The sequence below is a fragment of the Epinephelus fuscoguttatus genome, linkage group LG6 (assembly GCF_011397635.1).
Source record: "Epinephelus fuscoguttatus linkage group LG6, E.fuscoguttatus.final_Chr_v1".
Lineage (NCBI taxonomy): Eukaryota > Metazoa > Chordata > Actinopteri > Perciformes > Serranidae > Epinephelus > Epinephelus fuscoguttatus.
The window spans coordinates 41348802-41366934 of NC_064757.1; the positions used below are offsets into that span (position 1 = coordinate 41348802).

At 43.2% G+C, this 18133-nt stretch overlaps 2 protein-coding genes across 2 annotated transcripts in view; both read left to right on the forward strand.

Moving 5' to 3' along the window:
- cds1 (CDP-diacylglycerol synthase (phosphatidate cytidylyltransferase) 1) overlaps positions 1-18133 on the forward strand; it is a 453066-nt gene that overhangs the window by 287518 nt on the left and 147415 nt on the right. The gene's annotated exons all lie outside the window — the stretch shown is intronic.
- The window catches only part of rasgef1ba (RasGEF domain family, member 1Ba), a 40068-nt gene that overhangs the window by 7441 nt on the left and 14494 nt on the right, over positions 1-18133 (forward strand). The window contains exons 2-8 of the mRNA XM_049578581.1: positions 1866-2048; positions 2416-2538; positions 3271-3408; positions 12575-12790; positions 14100-14174; positions 15125-15220; positions 15881-15983. Of these exons, the coding sequence (XP_049434538.1) occupies positions 1872-2048; positions 2416-2538; positions 3271-3408; positions 12575-12790; positions 14100-14174; positions 15125-15220; positions 15881-15983 (928 nt within the window). The 5' untranslated portion in view covers positions 1866-1871. The remainder of the gene's footprint in view (positions 1-1865; positions 2049-2415; positions 2539-3270; positions 3409-12574; positions 12791-14099; positions 14175-15124; positions 15221-15880; positions 15984-18133) is intronic.

Sequence of the window (18133 nt, forward strand, 5' to 3'; positions counted from 1 at the left end):
GAAAACATCAACAAATTTCTCCTTCAAACAACTGTATTTATTCAAGTTTCTTGCCAAAAACTGCATTTTACATGAATACATTTGAACACATCATGAGGACGTTATAATTTTCCTTGCCCAATACTAATTTTTATCAAAGAGATCTTGAACGCATGACAGCAACCTCCATCGGCTCTAAGTTCTGGCCACCGACTGCTAACAGCTAACTGCTATCGTTAGCTAGCTCTACTCCTTCTGATGTCAACATGGGTTTGTTGTTCACGATGTAGCTTTATCAGTGAAACAATAGGGTGCGTCCCCTGACCTGTCCATAGTGAGTTTATTATGTCCTTTTGTCCTGACGGCGTCCTGGGGAATATCTGTTTGTCCCAAACCAGGATTACAGATCAGGCCGGACTACAAATCTTTCTGTACTCGACAGTTTTCCAATATTTGTATGATGTTTTTCAGTCAGTAAAGATAGGGTAGATACCTAAATTCTCTACAACAGATCCCGAAATGCTTGGTGCTCTCACCTCCTCATAGCTTGGAGATACATTTGGTTAGTTACTGAGTTACTGAATCCATGATTGCTAGGAAGTAGCGATGGGGATGCATGATTATATTGGCACGTCATTGATGTTGCCCAATAATGGCTTTAAAATGAATCGGCTAACGTGCTTTTTCTTAATCTGCACAATGAATTAATATCACATACACTGCAGAGTATTGTATTTCATGTCTCCATCTGCTGGTGGGCCGTCACGATAAGAGTACGCATGTATAATATGATATTTATTCCACTGCAGAAGAGACTTGATGATCAGTAAAATCTGGTGGGGGAAAAAGTTGGTATATTGATATCAGTATCAGCCAAATAAGTTGTTATAATTTCAGCAAAAATCCAATATCATGCATCCCTACTTAGAACATAATGAGTTTCTTTGGCTGTGTTTCACTCAGGGTTAGACTGATGCTTGCTCCCTAGCACAGCACTGCACATGTGCTTCTCTATTGGTCATGATCCTCCCTGCATCATGAGTTGCTCTGCCTCCGTAGCACACACACTCATCCTCGCTCTGTGTCATGTGCACACACACATGGCAGCAGTGGAAGTAAACAGGCAACGTGATCATACAGCTCCCTTTCAGGGTAAACTAAGTGTCATGAGGACCTGCAGGGCTACAGTCTGACCCAGAATCTCTCACAAGCTCTAACACGTTTTTTGGTGTACTTTCGTTTTTATGTCTGCGTGTTTGAGCACAAACGAGACTTTCTTTATCAACGCTTTCGGTAAACGAAAGCTTTTGAATGAATGAATTGTCCTGCTGAAGATTTCCCATGTGAATGTGAAAGCTCCTCCGGTCTTGTTTTCTGAGAATTTGGTTCTTTCCAGCAGTTAAAGGTTGCTGCTTATGGGAAGATACACGTTTAGCCTGCAGTTTCACTATGTCAGTAACTGGTTCTTTGGAGCAAGGCACTAATACTGCTGAGGTTAAGGGTTTAAATCCCTGTAAAAAGCTCAGTGGGGTCAATAAAGCGTCTTGAGCTTTCCGTTCTAGTGTCTTTCATTGTAATGACTCATGAACCTCCTGCTTTTTTCTCTCTCGTGCTTTTTGTGTCTCAACCACAGTTTGTATTTGAACTTTGTCAGTCGACCATTTGTACGTCCAAATAAACTAAACCCAAACCCAGAAACCTTAAAATGGACAGCAGGGATCCAGAGGAGGAAGGGTGTTGACTGCGTCCAAACCTTCGTCTGTGTTTGTGTCTGAGGGCTATTTTGGGTTTGTCTGGCCACCCTGCATCAGCGTCTGCGGTGAAATATCTATCAGAGAAGAAGTCCTGACTGACCGCACCTGTGTTTGTCCTCTTCCTCTTCGCAGGACAACATGCCTCAGACACCACCGTTCACGGGGCAGCTGAACACCAGCAGCTACAACAAGAACCTGTACCAGACCAAGGAGGAAGGCTACCCCGGCCTCTATTATCATGACAACAACCTGGCGTCTGGGTCCCTGGAGGCCCTCATCCACCACTTGGTCCCAACTGTGGACTATTATCCAGATGTGAGTGTTGTTTTTTTCTGTTATTGTTGTTTCTTTTCCTTTGCAGTTTCATCAAAGTCAGGAGCCTCCTTTTTCCCTTTGTTCTGTCTGAGAAGCTCTGGTGCGTTGAGACCCTGTTAAGTGCCAAAGTCGCTTTATTTTTCTGTCTTCCTCTTTGTTTTTTGCATCTTCTTTTCTTTACAAACATCAGGGATTAAAAGTTTTTAAATCCCCCTACTTGCTATTTATATGTTTTTGTTGTTTCTGTATTGTCCCCCTAAGTGAGTTTCATTTCATGTAGTTTTAAATCCCATTTTTGAACTTAAATGATCACTTTGTCATCATGAGATTACTTTTGTAGCAAACATATTTTATTTTCTCTCCACAGAGGACATACATCTTCACATTCCTGCTCAGCTCTCGTCTCTTCATCCGCCCACACGAGCTCATGTCGAAGGTGTGTCACCTGTGCATGGAGCAGCAGCGACTCAGCGATCCCCAAGCTGACAAGGTACATACATACCTCTTCACTAAGCAGGATTTGTTTTTGTGCATTCATACTTGTGTGGCGGTGGTGTGTCTGTGTCACTCTGCAGTTACACCTCCAAAACACAAGGCGGCGCTACGGCAGGGTTTCTGTGAACTGCTGTAAAGTTTAGTTGATCCAAAACACACCCAAAACACACTTTAGACGTGGCTTAATAGAGACAATTTCAAACACTTGCCTTTATCTGGACACATTTTCCCCACAAATACAACATGCTAATGTTTTTAGCACAACCCTATGGCATTTTACATTGTATAAATTAGCCTAGCAGCTAGCAGACTTTTCCTTTTCTCATATGAAGCCAGGAACAACAGCAACATTTAACAAAGGTAAGGTTACAAAATTTGGTTCCATTACAACTCACAAGGTTCACCGACAAAACAACTGTCTTATACTAAACACATTTTCCAAACATATACAACATGCTAATGTTATTAGCACAAGCCTATGGCATTTTACATTGTATAAATTAGCCTAGTGATGAGCGGAGATTTCCTCTGCTCATATGAAGCCAGGATAAATCACACACAAGACTTAACATGATATTTTTGTGGAGGTTTTATTGTCTTCACAATTTATTGTTTTTTTTTATCTGCTGTGTCACCGCTACACATAGTTACAGGTGTACGTCAGGCTCCTATCTGTGGTTCTCCCTCTTGTTAACTCTGTACATATGTGTTTATCTTGCATTTTTAGATGAGAGTCAGGAAGATCGCTCCCAAGATCCTCCAGCTGCTGACAGAGTGGACGGAAACCTTCCCTTACGACTTCAGGGACGAGAGGATGATGCGGAGCCTGAAAGAGCTGACTCACCGGCTGGCCAGTGGAGACGAGGTCAGTCTTTTATTCTTCCTGCTGCACACTGTACGCAACAACAGCAACAAAAAAGTTAATCATACTAAATGAGTTAAGTAACAAAAGCCCTGTCTGCTGATTAGATAATAGCATGTTTAAGTGTTATCACCGCGGAGTGCTGTTTTATAGGCCGCACGTGCAGCAAAGCTACAGGCACAGGCAGATTTTTGCAGATAGCAGTGGAGGGACGTGGAGGGGGGGTATCTCTGGCAACAAAGCAGGTTTTGAGGTTGGCTGGGTTGAGAGAAAAGCCCCATTGTTCACAGGCTAGGTGGCTTTTTTTGTCGTCTCTGTGGTGCTCCTTCCTAGGCAGCATTTGGATTGTTTCACTGCTGCAGAGCTGAATGTCACTGGCTTAGTGCGCCATTAGCCTCTGCTGCGCTGTTTGGATCAAAGTTTATTCAGTGGGGTAGGACTGTTTTTGTCCCGGACCCTCTGTTATCTTTGTTGCACATGCAGACCCTCCACTGACAGACATTTAGATACAGGAAAGTTGTTTTGATAAGCAGTGAGTCATGCTCTGGGTGCCATATGAAAGGAAGTGTGAACATAAGCTAACGTAACAACAACACGGTGACTTTTAAAATGAAACTACACGTGAGTTCCTCAGAGGAACAGCTAAATATTTTGGGGAAATGAGCTTAATAGCTTCCATGCTAAGAGTTAGATTGGCAGATTGATGGTTGGCGGCTAGCTTAGCATAAAGACTGGGGGCAGGAAAAAACAGCTAGCTTGTTCAAACTTCAAATCTGCCTACTAACACCGTTAAGCACAAAAAATTGACCTGTTGTATCTTGTTTGTTTAATATCACAAACAGAAATGTTAAAGCATAAATTTGTAGTTTTAAGGACATTATGTCATGTAACAGCTAGCTATTTCTTGCTAGTTGTTTTCCCGCTAAATGCTAAATGTAGCCGTCAAACCATCATCTTTGTTTAGGTTTTTACTTTCAGGAGTTCTCAGGTAGTTTTAACAAGCTTTATTAGGCAATGTTCTTTCCCCTTCGTGTCACCAGAAGAAGGGTCCGACGATTAGCATTAGGCTAACCCACTTCAGGTTTCTTTGGTTTGGGTAAATAATTGGGTTAAGGCCTTTGCACATCTAGTCTATTATTTGTCCAAACTTGTGCACACTTATTCTGAAACGTCAGTCTGTCCTTAAAGTTTTTGTAACACATTAAATTTTCTGTGTTTTTCGCATCCATCAAGCCTTTAGAGAGTTGTTTGACCAAGAAGTAGTAAAAACATGGTAGGTGATGAGTTGGGAGTGCAACTGGCTAGGTTATCAAAGAGGAAGTGCGTATACTGTCCTATATATTCCAAAGCCTTTTTGACTGATAGGTGGGTATACTGTATACGGCCAGGAAAAAAGTTGGGTATACCCCATATACCTGCGTATACCCTCCACTACACCACTACAGCTGCAACAAGAAAGAGGAACAGAACGCTCAGTACCCTATCATAACTCCGATAGCTACTTTCAACAGGTCAGATAGTAGGTATTCAGTTGAGTGATGATGATGAGGAGGTGTGGAGACAGAGATGGAGGACAGCTCAGCCTTTTCAGATAACCACAGTGCAAAATGTAAGGTGTAGAGAAAGAGTGCCGACAGTCTGGGAGGCACTTTGGGTGGTTAGAAGCAAGGGAGCCAGTGTGTCTTTCCATTTTGTCTTAAATTGCGAATTTTCTTAACAAATAGAACGATAAAACACATCAGACTCAGTGCGCAAGGTTTCCGTGTGTAACTATTTGTGTCGGATGATGTATTAAAAAAACGCATATTGAAAATACAGTGTGCGAACGCCGTACTTTAGTCATCACGGATCAGTTCTTCCAGTGCATGTCCTGATAGTTGCACATACGTTTCTATTTGCTCTCTGCTTGTGTGTCCGAGTTAAGTGAGTGTACCTTGTGGGGGTTGGTGTTAACGATAAGGCAGCGGGGGCTTGTTAGGACCAGACAGTGATGGAGGGCACAAACATCCATCTGTCCTGACAGGAGATTCCACACGAGAAAAACACAACCCACCCCCTACTGTTTTTAATGCAGGGTTCACATGACTCATCAATAGTGCAAGCACGAGTATTGATCCTGATTTAATCTAGAAATCAATACGTTTGACACTTGGACACATTTACAGCTCCTTGTGCAGCCCCGCCCCCCCTTCGGACATAAAACCCATCTTAACTGAGCATCAGTAATACACACTAGCTCAGTCATGCTCATACACACAGGTGCCGTGTTTTGATGGTCACACAAACGTCTTTTGATTTCACAGTAGATTGCCTGCGGTCGGCATTAACACCACACACCACTCCTCCAAAGATATTTTGGATTGTTGAAAATCGATTCTGGCCTTGAGGCAACACAAAGTCATGTAGCACAAGATTCTCTCAGGGTGATATCATGCTCGCTACATTTAACAGAATAAAATAACGTGCCTCGTTTTTTAAGTGTTTCCACATAATTGAAAGCCGCAGGTGTTTTTCTAGCTTATCAAGGCTACACTATTAAGTAATAGTGTAGCCTCCCCTTACCTTTTTATTTTCTTACATCCTGCTTATAATTATTTCTTAACTGTAGCCATAATTTCCATCAGTACAAACGAGTTTGAACAAGACAATCACACATTTCAGCTACAGTTGAAGTACAAAAAGCAACATGAGGTGGCTTAATAAGGTGTTGGGCCACCACAGGTGATCACCCAGCCCTGCATAATGTTGCATTGATTTGATTTGCAGGGACCCTCTACATCTCCTCCCTAAAAGTCATTAGAAAGCATCTGCTGTGCAGTGGTTAAGCTTCTCCGCTCATTTATTCAGGGTTAGCCTTTAATTTGTCTCCCATTGTTTATTATTTACCCAGATAGTCTGGAGGTGAAATAGAAAGTTGCTTATAATCCCTCATTAAAAGGAAACACCTGTGTGCAAAAGCAACCATGTTACCTGTAGTAGGTAAAAGTTGAACCTGAAAGTGGCTCTAACTGCCAGATTGCGAAATAATTTTATCTTTTGCTTTTTTTGCCCATTTGTGTTGACAAATTGTGTCCTTTTGTACCTAGCCAATAGCCGGTAGCCTAGCTTGTTTTTAGCAATGGTCATTTACTTTTAGCTCTCTGGCGAGCTCCCTCTAGCCGGCTGCCACCTTATTTTGGTCTTTGTAGTGAAATAAAAAGGTATCTATACATAATTCTTCATTTTGATGTCATGGATCAGACGTTCTTCGTCCGTTATGGTGCTTTCAAAGCGAGCAACGGGAATAAATAGAAACACGGCATCACGCTAAAGCTCAGCTAAAAAGGCCGCCAGCAGCCAGTTAGGATGCCTCTTTTGGCGGCTTTAAATCCCATATGCTTTCAATCTGGCACAGTTTTAGTTTCTTTGAGAGACTAACTCTCCAGTAACTCACCAGTTCTCGCACAGCACTCAAAAAAACCACATGAACTTAAGTTAACAAACGCATCGTGTCCTGCTCTCTTCACCTCTACTGAAATTTCATCTTCATGTTGCCAACATGAGCGTCAGCTCAGCAGTAAATTGCACATGGCCTGTCCTTAGTCCGGTCAAAAAGATAATATGAAGTTAATCACATTGTCATGGTGCTTTTCATTAATGTAATATTTAGCGCTGTGACACTGTCAGCAGATGCGGTTGATTAATGCCATAATGACAATGCCAGTTGAGCTGGTTTGCATATAACCAAACCAGTTCAAGCTCGTACACCAAACCAGGCTGGTTAGACCGGAAACTGACCCACCTCCACTGCTCTAGTTCTCATTAGGGGTGTAAATCACCAGCTTCATCACGATACGATATTCTATTGATTTGCTTAGATGACGATACAATGTTTGCCGATATCACAAAGTCTGTCACGATATGATTTCGATTCGATTTAATTCAGGAGCCTGCGATCGATATGACGTGATATCATATGCCCATCTAACACAATCATTTACATCAGCTCACAAAAACAACTAGAATATGATTTGACCATTTTATTTCTGAGCTCTTCCAGGTATCAGGCATTTAAATGAAAAACAGTGTTCTTCTGTAACAAAAAATAATAAAAATAGACCCATTCACTAAAGTCTCACATTTCTGATGTTTAAGTGAATTTCAAAATAAAGGTGTATCTTTAAGATGACGATATGGATCGATGTTTTCATTTTGCATCGATGTAATCGGATCGTTAATCAATGAATCGATGTATCGTTACACCCCTAGTTCTCATGCTGTTGGACCACGCTCTTGCACAGCATGCAGCCTTTGATCGACCCCACATTAACAGAACGTTTGACATATAGCATTAAGAGAAAAAAGCTCTTTCAGTGGATAAAGGTTCAGAACACTAGATGTGTGTACTGTGTAGACAAAGCAGCCTTTTACATTACTTTACAGCACCCTGCAGATGTGCTATGATATCATGTAAGCCAGGGGCATGTGTGCTCATGATTAGCGCAGCGTGACCAGCAACGGTCTTTCAACTGAATGGTTCTTAGGGAAGCCTGGGTGCCTTGGGTTCAGGAATTGCTACAAGAACATACTGAGGAAGTAAAGTTGTGATATAGTTTATTCATGTATCCACAGATGATAACCCGTGATAATAAAACATGACTGCTTGCAGTGGGTAGCGTGAGCGGCACAAGACATTTCCTCCAAGAAGTCCAGCAGTTAAAGAGTAAGGAAGCAGTCCGGCGACAACAGCCGGGGTTTGATCAGAGCTAATTTGCGTTCATGTTTCTCATAGATTCTGGAAATCATGTTTTGAAAACAAAAACACAAATGTCTAACCAGCAGCAGGTCTCAAGTGCAGAGTTAGACGCTGATTCTTCAGAGCGTCAACCGCAGTGCTCTGGGAAAGGGTTTGAGTCCAGAATAGATGTCCCGAACATCTGGTCAAAGACGTGTCCAGACCACACTCAAAACATTCCAGGACCTTGATCTCTGTAGTAAGACTGTCATTATGGATGTGGTTGGATATATAGGGAAGCAGCAGTCGAGAAGAAAACAAGCGCTGTGATCTTCATCTGACCTCATTTGATGGTACCAAGGTCTTGCTTTCCCTCAAAATGTGCAGTTTTTATTTTGCACTAGGTTCTTTTTTTGCTTTATTATGACAAGTTGGGTTGATTTAACAGATCCCACATTATATATCCAGTCTGGTTGCCTGGTACACTTGATAAAAAGCAGACTCTTGGACAAACATTACAGTATTTTATCCAAGTGGTGCATGCACAGTACCCTTTCATGACAGGTGCCACTGCACTCTTACATTAGTATCTTGATAGTGGTCTCTCCCAGTGAGGTAACTGCTGAAATACAAAGTTTAATGCTTGTGTTTTGTCTGGTTCATAACAAAAGTTATCACAATGCTCCTGTGTAGAGCAGAAAAAGATTCAAGACAACTATATTGTCTAACTTTACCAAGGGAATTAAATATGAGCCAAAAACTTTAAACATACAGAACCAGAAGATCAGTGGCAGGTCAGTTTTTCGAGTAAAAATGCCCATTGCACTTTGAATAAAAGACTTTTGTTTTGGAGAGGAAGAGTTTTCTAAAGACTTGACTTTAACCTGAAAGTCTTGCAATAGATAAAGTGCTTACAATCCCCTGACTTGACTTCGACTTTGCCAGAGTGACTCCAGAATGGACCTGAACTTTTAGCAAATGAATGCGAGAGGCTGGTACATCTTGGTTAGGTGCATTGGAGGTATCTCTGCCCCATCGTGACTTGGCAGCATGGATGTGTTTGTGGATAAAATAATCCTGCTCAGTGCACCTTTACTATCCGTTCATTAGTGCTGCTTGGCTAACCTGCTAAAAACAGTCCGGCCTTTTGTGTGGGTCAGGTGGTGCTCCACAGGAAGTATCAGCACTCAGCCAAGAAAAACAGGACCTCTAGTGATACTATGGCATGAAGCAACCACGCGCTCAGTCGTGGTGACTTGTACTGAGCAGCCGTCTGCCACCTCAGGACGGCTGCCAGGGTTGATAGTGTAGGGAACAGTGTGCCCCCGCCGGGCCCCCTCTTTCGTAATGCCAATAGTTCTGATGAGCAAATGTGACTCCCTCTGCTTAGAAATGTCAGGCGTGCTGTTGTCTCCAAGATCTGTGACTATATTTATCCGACCCTGGCCCGTCCCCTGTTTGTAGTGGGGACAGAAGCTACGGCAGATGGCTGACTTTGAAGTGGCAACTGGAGCGATTTTCACTGGTGGTGTGTCTCACTGTTATCCAACTGTGCAGGAGTGCGGTCAAGCTTTAGCTGAGTGTGTACACTGTTTACGCTGATATTACAGTGACTGAATGGAGATATTTAACGTAGACCTGCAGCCACGTTTTTTTGGATTGATCACTCAATAGTAAAAAAAACAGTCCCCTCACATGTTCTGAGAGGCCGACATGATGCCTTTAAATTGCTCCCTTTATCCAACCAACAGTCCCAAAAAACGAATGCATTCAATTTATAATATAAAACAGACACAAGTATCGAGAAGCTGGAACCAGAGAACATTTGGCATTTTTGCTTTGTTCATGAGTTTATCGAGTAATTGATTATTGAAAGTTTTTGACATTAAAGGGTGAGTTTGGTATTTTTCAGCCTGAACTCTATCTTCCCATGTTTTTGTGCCTAAGCGACTCATGGGAACAACAATTTTTGAATTGCTCCAGTGTTGAGAGACCGTTGCAGCCAGTAGCGGCAAAACAGGCTTCAATGAAACCACTCAGGGCAGGTGTGCCCTGTCCATTTATGTCCATTTAAAATGTTTGTTTTTCCAATGAACAGGCTGAGATTGCTGCTATGAGTGTCTGAAAACAATACAGAAAGGAGTCTCACAAATGAGAAGTTTTAATAAAAATAATAATAATATTGCATTTTATTTATAGGCGCCCTTCATAGCACCCAAGGACAACTTACAAGACAGTTAAAAAAACAGAACCCGTGGTAGTCAAGCGGATGGTGATGTGAGCTGGTTGCAGAAGAGGATCTCAGAGTACGGGAGTGTGTGTAGATATAAAGGGGCTCAGACAGGTAGGAAGGGGCTTGATTATGAAGGGCCTTGACGATAAAAAGTAGAACCTTGAAATAGATTCAATGTCTAACAGGAAGCCAGTGAAGTTTTGTCTTGAAATCTCGCAAGAGGTGACCTGCTGCAGGAAGAAAACGTTAGTGAGAGTTGAGGAGAGGAGTGCCAATATTAGTTTGTTGCGTTGGTGCGCAGACAGGGAATTCTCCTTTAGCAAGACTTGAACACAAAACAGAACAGGTGCTGAAAATCGATTTCTCTGTAGGGTCCTTTTTCCAAAATGTTGTCAGACACTCATAAAAATGATCTGAGCCTGTTGGTGCCAAAACAAGCACCTTTATTGGACATAAACTGACGAGGCATGCCTGCCCCTAGTGGCTACATTATGGCCTGTTTTGCTGACTGCAGCATTTATTCTTTCTCAATCCTTAAGAAATTGTTGTTCCCAGGAGTCTCCTTTGACATAAAAACACTGGAAAATAGGGTCCAGATTGAAAAATACTGGAGTTCCCCTTTTATTTCATTCAACTACTGCTGACTGTCTGCTGTGTTGGCAGCGCAGGAGAAGCATCTGATGTCAAAATGATTTGCAAATTTTTGACATAATCAATTCCTTGGAAAAATTAACCATTAATAAAGTTAATAAATCACAGGCTTTAGTAGGAACGTCATTGGACTTTGTGCAAAGATAATTATTAGATTAGATCTCTCAGATCGTCGGTCCATCCTGACACCACTTTTAAATCCTCATTTTTTTTCCTACAACTTCATTTCTCTTCTCTCAGCCGTGCTCTCGCAATCACCCCTTGCCAAGATTGCAGTATCCACGGAGCCGCAGTTTGATCGGTTGACATGCGAATGTGTCTGTTCATGTGCCATCACACCTATCACAGCCACATCACCCACAGACAGATGCATTAGTCACGCCCGGGGAAGTGAATTTCAAAAAGGGTCCTGCCCTGGCAGTTTCCAGCAGAGTGATGAGAGTCCGCTCATTTTTCCCCGAGTGCCTGAGCGCCGCACCGACTCCTCACACTTGATTGCTGTCTCGGCACCGGGCCTCCACATCCATTATAAGGCGAGCTGTGTTTCTTCCCACCCTGTTGAACTGGAGTCTTGTTTGGAGAACCCAGATTCTGGAGACTGAAGTTGGCAGGAAGTTCAGGGAGGAGGGATGTGGTCGTGAGAAAAGGGGCCTCAGCACCCCAGATTTTTTGGGCAGCCTGTAGCAGTGGTATGGACAGAGGCCATGGACAGGATCCTTCATGTTCACACAATAACACACAGTCTCATACACAAAATCAAACACACATGTCCCCCTTCCTTCCATAGACCCTCTTGCGCAATGTCTGTGCTAAACTGAGTCAGTGAGGGGAATGAACACTTATCTAATCGTGGCCTGGAGTCTGAGGGAAGGTTCAAAACAGGACGACCTCTAGACCTCTGAGGCCACAGAGCCAAGAGTCCCCCCCTCGCTGAGCTGAGAGACCTTAATGAGGCCGGCAGGAAGAGGATTGCACAACGTTATGAGCGAACCTCTCAGTGCATCACCAAAAGCATGCTTCTCTGCAAAACAAACACAGGAGGCGTCGCATTCTGAGGGTCGTTCTGTGGTTTGGGCTGAGAGCTGGCATCAGTCTGCAGTCAGTTCTGCTGACGTGTAGTCAATGTGTGTGTTGTAAATTCCAGTGAGGTTGTTATCACTCCCTGCCACAGATGAGTGGTTAGGGAATAACCTAAAATGCCTACAGCTGAGCTAAACAAAGTGGCTGCGCACATGCTACTGGGAATTTGGTCACATTTACATCACACTTTGCTTTCTTGTTCTTAGTATCTATGTCCTTACACTCTTATTGATGTAACTGTGTCTAACAGCAGGGTCCCCATCGCGTTTCAAACCTGTACTGAGCTGGAGAACAGGAGAACGAAGCCTTAGTTTATGGGGAAGAGTTTGGGGTTCCCTAGTGCTCCTTAATGATCCAACGAGAGTTTGTTTTGTGGAGTCCCAAGTGATTAAAATTCTGTTTTAAGCTCCTGAACATTGAGCTCTAACTAACTGATTCTCTTCTTTCACCTCTCCCCTTCCCTTGCTTGTGTTTTCCCGTCCATCCATCAGGTTTACAGGAAGGCGGTCAGTCAGATGAGCCAGGGTCTGATCAGGAGGTTGACGGTGCTCAGCCAGTACGAGGAGGCGCTGGTCAAGATCAACGCCACGGCAACCGAGCGATTGACAGCTCTTAAGGCGAAACCCCAGGCGGCCATCCAGAGAGACATGCTGTCCATCTGCAACGACCCGTTCACTGTCGCCCAGCAGCTCACACACATAGAACTGGTGAGAGCAACCCAGACGTTCAAGGAGTTGTCCAAATATTATCTTTTTGTATTTAGATCTGTTAGTTCATGTCTTTCTTGTCCAGGACAAAGCCCACTGATCCACAGAAACCCGTTATCGAGCCAGACTTTGTCCAGAAGGCTAATTTTCTTCAGCCTCACCTTAGAAATCAGTTTAAATCATCCCATCGTATCAATCATTTGCCGTGACACGTCAAACCAAATTAAAATGTAAATGTCATCTTCCAAAGAACAATCACAAGTCCTGCCAATGACTCACACTCGTATTGGCACAGGAGCCAAAGAGAATAGCACCAAATCGATCTTGGAGAGGAGAACATGTGAAAGAGGCGTGAGCCTGACATGTATGATGGATTAGAAATCAGTGTGGTGGTCGAGGTGAACCGAATGCCACGGCGCCTCCCACATCCGACCTGCCACAGCATTGATTATAGACAGCAGCGTTTGACCCAAAGCTTTATATTCATTACGTTTCAGTTTGCCAGTGAAAAACAAATCAGTCTAAAAAAGAGCTTGATTGAGGGTTGCTCCCCAGATCCGAAAGATAAACATCAATTTGCATGTTTTTATGCACATTTTTAGTTTGTGCGTTAAAAAAACTGAATGCAAACCCTAAGAATCAAGACAAAAAATACATCTTTATGGCTACTTGAGATGTGCAAGATGTAATAAAGGACGATAAAAACTGATTTTTCAAGCACACCTTGATACCGGAGTATTTCTCAGCCTCTTCTATTGTAGTCAAAGTGTTCATTTTCCACCAGAAAGCCTCAGAAAAGAAGTGTACTTACCTGTAATCTGAAATCTTAGCTGATAAAACCATTGTGTGGATCAGAGGAAATTCAGGTGTGAGGCAGCATGAAGTCCCATGATATATTAGAGTTACTTGATCAATTATATAATCCAGTCACATCCTCCTGAATATATTTGCATCAAAGTAGTTGAAGGAAAAACTGATTCACAATTTAATTTATGGAAATTTAAGAAATTTGTTTCAAGGTTTTGCAACATTTAAATGGAAACTCACCCATCAATCACAGTGTTGTACCATAGAAAGGATCCATTAAGTACCATCACCCTTAATTAGCTATTGAATTGATTGAAGAAAGCTTCATGTTACTGGCTCAGTGATGTCACTCAAACAATGTCTAAACCTCCTGATGATTCCTTGAATGCTATTTTTAAGTGCTGGTTTTGAGGGTGATGCAAACTCTTGCAGAAGCTTCATCAGCACTGACCAAACTCAAAATGGGTGCAAAGAGTTGATTTTCCCATTTCTTTTCTCTCAGGAGAGACTCAGTTACATCGGACCCGAGGAATTCGTCCAGGCCTTCGTCCAGAAGGACCCTCTGGACAATGATAAGGTAACGTCTGCATGCTTTGCTAAGAATAAACCGCCAGATAAGGGAAGCATATACAGTCATAGTTACACAATCTTTTTTGGCTGAAGTCCTACGTGCGGACCTGCTCTGTCTACGTCTGCTTTGGGTTAGACGTGAGATGGCCTAGTTTCTCTTCCAGACAAATGTTGAGTTTACACAACATGGAGACCAGCGGCTGCACAGGTCAGAGTGAGGGCAGGTGATTTCTAGACTGAAGCAGCAGACCAAATACCCGCTCCTCTCTCACACACACACTCAGACACACCTCACTGACAATTTCCTCAAATCACCCCAGTGTCTGGATGAGATGGGCATGCATGCACCTCATCTCCTAGCAACCACTGCTGCCAAGGGTTTGTTTTGGGTAAGGGGTGTGTGAGTGTGTAAATGTGTGTATGTGTGTCGGGCGGTGGGTTCTCTTGTCTGGCGTTCGGCTGCTAGGCAACAGCCCCCCTTTTTGGAAGCGAGGTGATGGGGGGGTTAAGGCTGCCTTTGTGCCTCAGGCTAGCCTGCCTCGTATTCCAACAAGCCACTTGGAAGAGATGGGAATAACTGTGTGTGTGTTTGTGTGCGAGTGTGTGCTTGCATGTTAAAAATTCGGCGTGTCCACTGGCTGGAAACACTACATGGGGGGCGAGTGGCGTAAGGCCAAAGGAATGTGTGGAATTAGATCAAGAGGAATCCACACAAAGGACCAGCATGCATAATGTGAATAACATTGACCACTATTGTGCTTATAGAGGCAGTGAAGTTGAGCGTGATTGGCTACAGGTCCGCATGGCCAAGAGTTTATTTTTCATGCTCAATGATGCACAAGTGTGACTGAGGGAGGGAATTAAAAAAGCAAATATCAGCTTAATTTTTCCACTTCAGCACTATTTTTGCTTTGCAATTAGCTGGCATGCTAATTAAAAAGTCTGTTGTTGTTGCAGAGCTGCTTCAGTGATCACAAGAAGGCCAGCAACCTGGAAGCTTATGTCGAATGGTTCAACAGACTCAGTTATCTGGTGGCTACAGAAATCTGCATGGTGAGTAATGAGCACGAGACCAAGTTCAGTCCTGAATAAGAAATGTTGAGTGCTTTGCAGGCAGAAAAAAGACTGAAAAATGTCCATCTGAGCTCAAAGTGACGAGTCTGAAACCCAAACATTCGATTTTAATAAAAGAAAATGTCAAATTCTCTCATTAAAGAAGCTCCAAAACAGCGTATGTTTGTTTTTGACAGTGGACTTGAGTGATTAATTGATCATCAAAAATTTTGTTGGTAATTTTCCGGCAGTCATTTCAGCACTTGACCTGACTGCTGCTGCTGGACACAGCTGGAGGCAAATCTCAGCCAGTTACATGAAAGTGCAAAAAAGATAAATGCTCATTTTGACTGACCAAAATATGTTCAGTTTCCAGTTGACCCTTTGCTAAGTCCAGGGACGGGACTTAGCAAAGGGTCAACAGGGTATCATTTAATTGTTTCGGCAACAAAACTGCCTTAAATACGTCACTGCTTCCCAAAAAAGAACAGCCTCGAATGTTTCATGAAGTATAAGCAAACTCAAGTGCTCCCTGCACGTTGCTTTAATGATTATACACTTTTATAGAACAACCTGATTTCCAACAAGGACATTTACCCCACCGTGCAGTCTCTCCTGAGGGCTAATGTAGTTTTTTAATGTCCTCCATTTTGTTAACAGCCTGTGAAGAAGAAGCACCGAGCTCGAGTCATCGAGTTCTTCATCGACGTGGCGCGCGAATGCTTCAACATCGGCAACTTCAACTCCCTCATGGCCATCATCTGTGAGTTCCTTTTCCTTCTCTGTGAAACAAAATGACACATGAGTTATGCTTTTATTGTACTGTCAGACAGGACAGCTGCTTGTAACCTGAACTGGGGTTCAAGATGAGATTCATTAACCAAGAAATGATTGTCACACTTTTACAATGCTGTCAGTCTCATTTGTGCACTTGTTCCCTCCAATCTGCGTTCCTTCCGGTCATCAGTAAATCAAATCAGCGTGGTAAATGCATCTGTTGTTCAGTGAGAATTTGGTGCAGCGATGTGATCTCCCCCTGTAGCGGTAACCTCTCATGACTTTGTCCCAGTTCATTTCCAATGTACGTAATTTACTTGCGTCTAATGATATCAGGGAGACTCGGCAGCAGAGGGAACGGAGCAGCAGTTCATGCAGATAATTGTCTCAGTGACAGTTTTCCCCCTCGGCTTTCTGCTGTTGACATTTGACTGCTTGTATTTGCAGAAATACACACTGCAGTATTGTGGAAACATCAAGTGACAGAAAACTTGACTTTACTGTTAAATACTTGAGTTGAACCCAAGTGTGCAGGGCCTTCTCATTTCGTTTCATTTTGACCTTCTTGCACCTTGTGTGTGACTTGTGGCGACTTTTCAAAAGCATAAAATCCAGTTCCATTACATCAGAGGTTAGTTGTACATGTCTAAAGGTTAGAGAAGTAAAGTAATAGCTTGAAGGTTGCTGGTTCAATCAAGGAAAACTGAGAAAGGAGTTCTTGCATCTTTCTCATTTCACCCTTACCCACGCCACTTAACCCCAGTGGAGCTCATGCAACAGAACATTAGACTCTAGTTGTACTAAACAGCTTCTAGGTGCAAATCATGGACTAAAATAATGTGACGTCACCCATTGGTTTGTGGATTCCCATTGTGAAGCCTTATCTTGGATTGTTTGAGCCACAAGCGACCATATTAGGATGAAAGGGTTTGGTTTGGTGCCATTACAGCTAGGGTTAACTTTGATAATGGTAAGGCTGATTTTCGCCAGTGAAACACAGGCTTAAAACCATTAAAACAAAATATACTTACTGGGAAAAACAAGACTTCTCACATGACCAAAACAATAAACATTTATGAATTGACAACACACTGAAATAGGGACAGATAAGGCTACACCTATACCCTGTGAATCTGGGGTAATGCCATGGTTACATGACCTAACCCAGTGGTTCCCAACTAGTGGGTCATGGTCCAAAAGTGGGTCGTAGGTGCAGTGAATTTCCAGCACAGAGCTTTTATTCTGAAATGCCGTTTCCTGCTTTTGAATGAGGAGTAAGGGACAGCTTCTTGCCAACATGGCCAAATGCAAGTATGATGCTATTAGGACCTTGAACTAATGACTAAGAAGAATTCTGGACCAGCAACAATGTCATGGTAGCAACTTGTCAACTGATGGTACCCACCAATCAGTCAAAACAGCCACGGCCTTAATTATGGTCACTCAGTGAACTGCAGTTTTCCTGTTGGCTTCATTTTTCAGCAGTGGAGGTTGCTGCTTGGTGCGATGACATTAGTCGAACTACCCAGGTTGAATCAGACACATGTCGACCCTTAAAGCACTTCAGACGGGTTAGAGACCCGCTGGAGGTCCAAGCCAACAAGCCAAGGGGCTCCGGGGATCTGAGAGATGTCCCAGTGTTTAGAGTCGAGAGCATCTGGTCATCCTCACAGGCCTGAGAGGGGGAGGAGGCGGGGGGAGGATCTGTGTGTCCAGAGCAGAGAGGATGGTGGGGGGAGGCAGCTGGAGGAGGACACAGAACAAACCATCCAGGCAGATGGTCAACACTGACCAGAGAGAGTGAGCGCACATGAGGGAGGAGGGAGAGGCAGAGAGGGAGGATGACGGAGGAGAGGAGAGGATACTGGGAGTGCCAGCTGTTCTCTGTCTCTCTCCCCTGAGAGTGAGAACAGGGAACGCCACAGGCAAATCCCATCTCCACCAGCATCGTCTCCAGGGAACCACCAGGGTTAGACAATGTATTAGTGATCTTATTAAAGGGTTAGTTCACACAGATTATAACAGCAGAATGTCTTATTCACCTGTGTATATATAGACATATTGACACTTGGAAAGACAAAGAAGTGGATCCTACCCGATCTAAACTAGACTGAAAATGATTTTGACTTGGCCTGA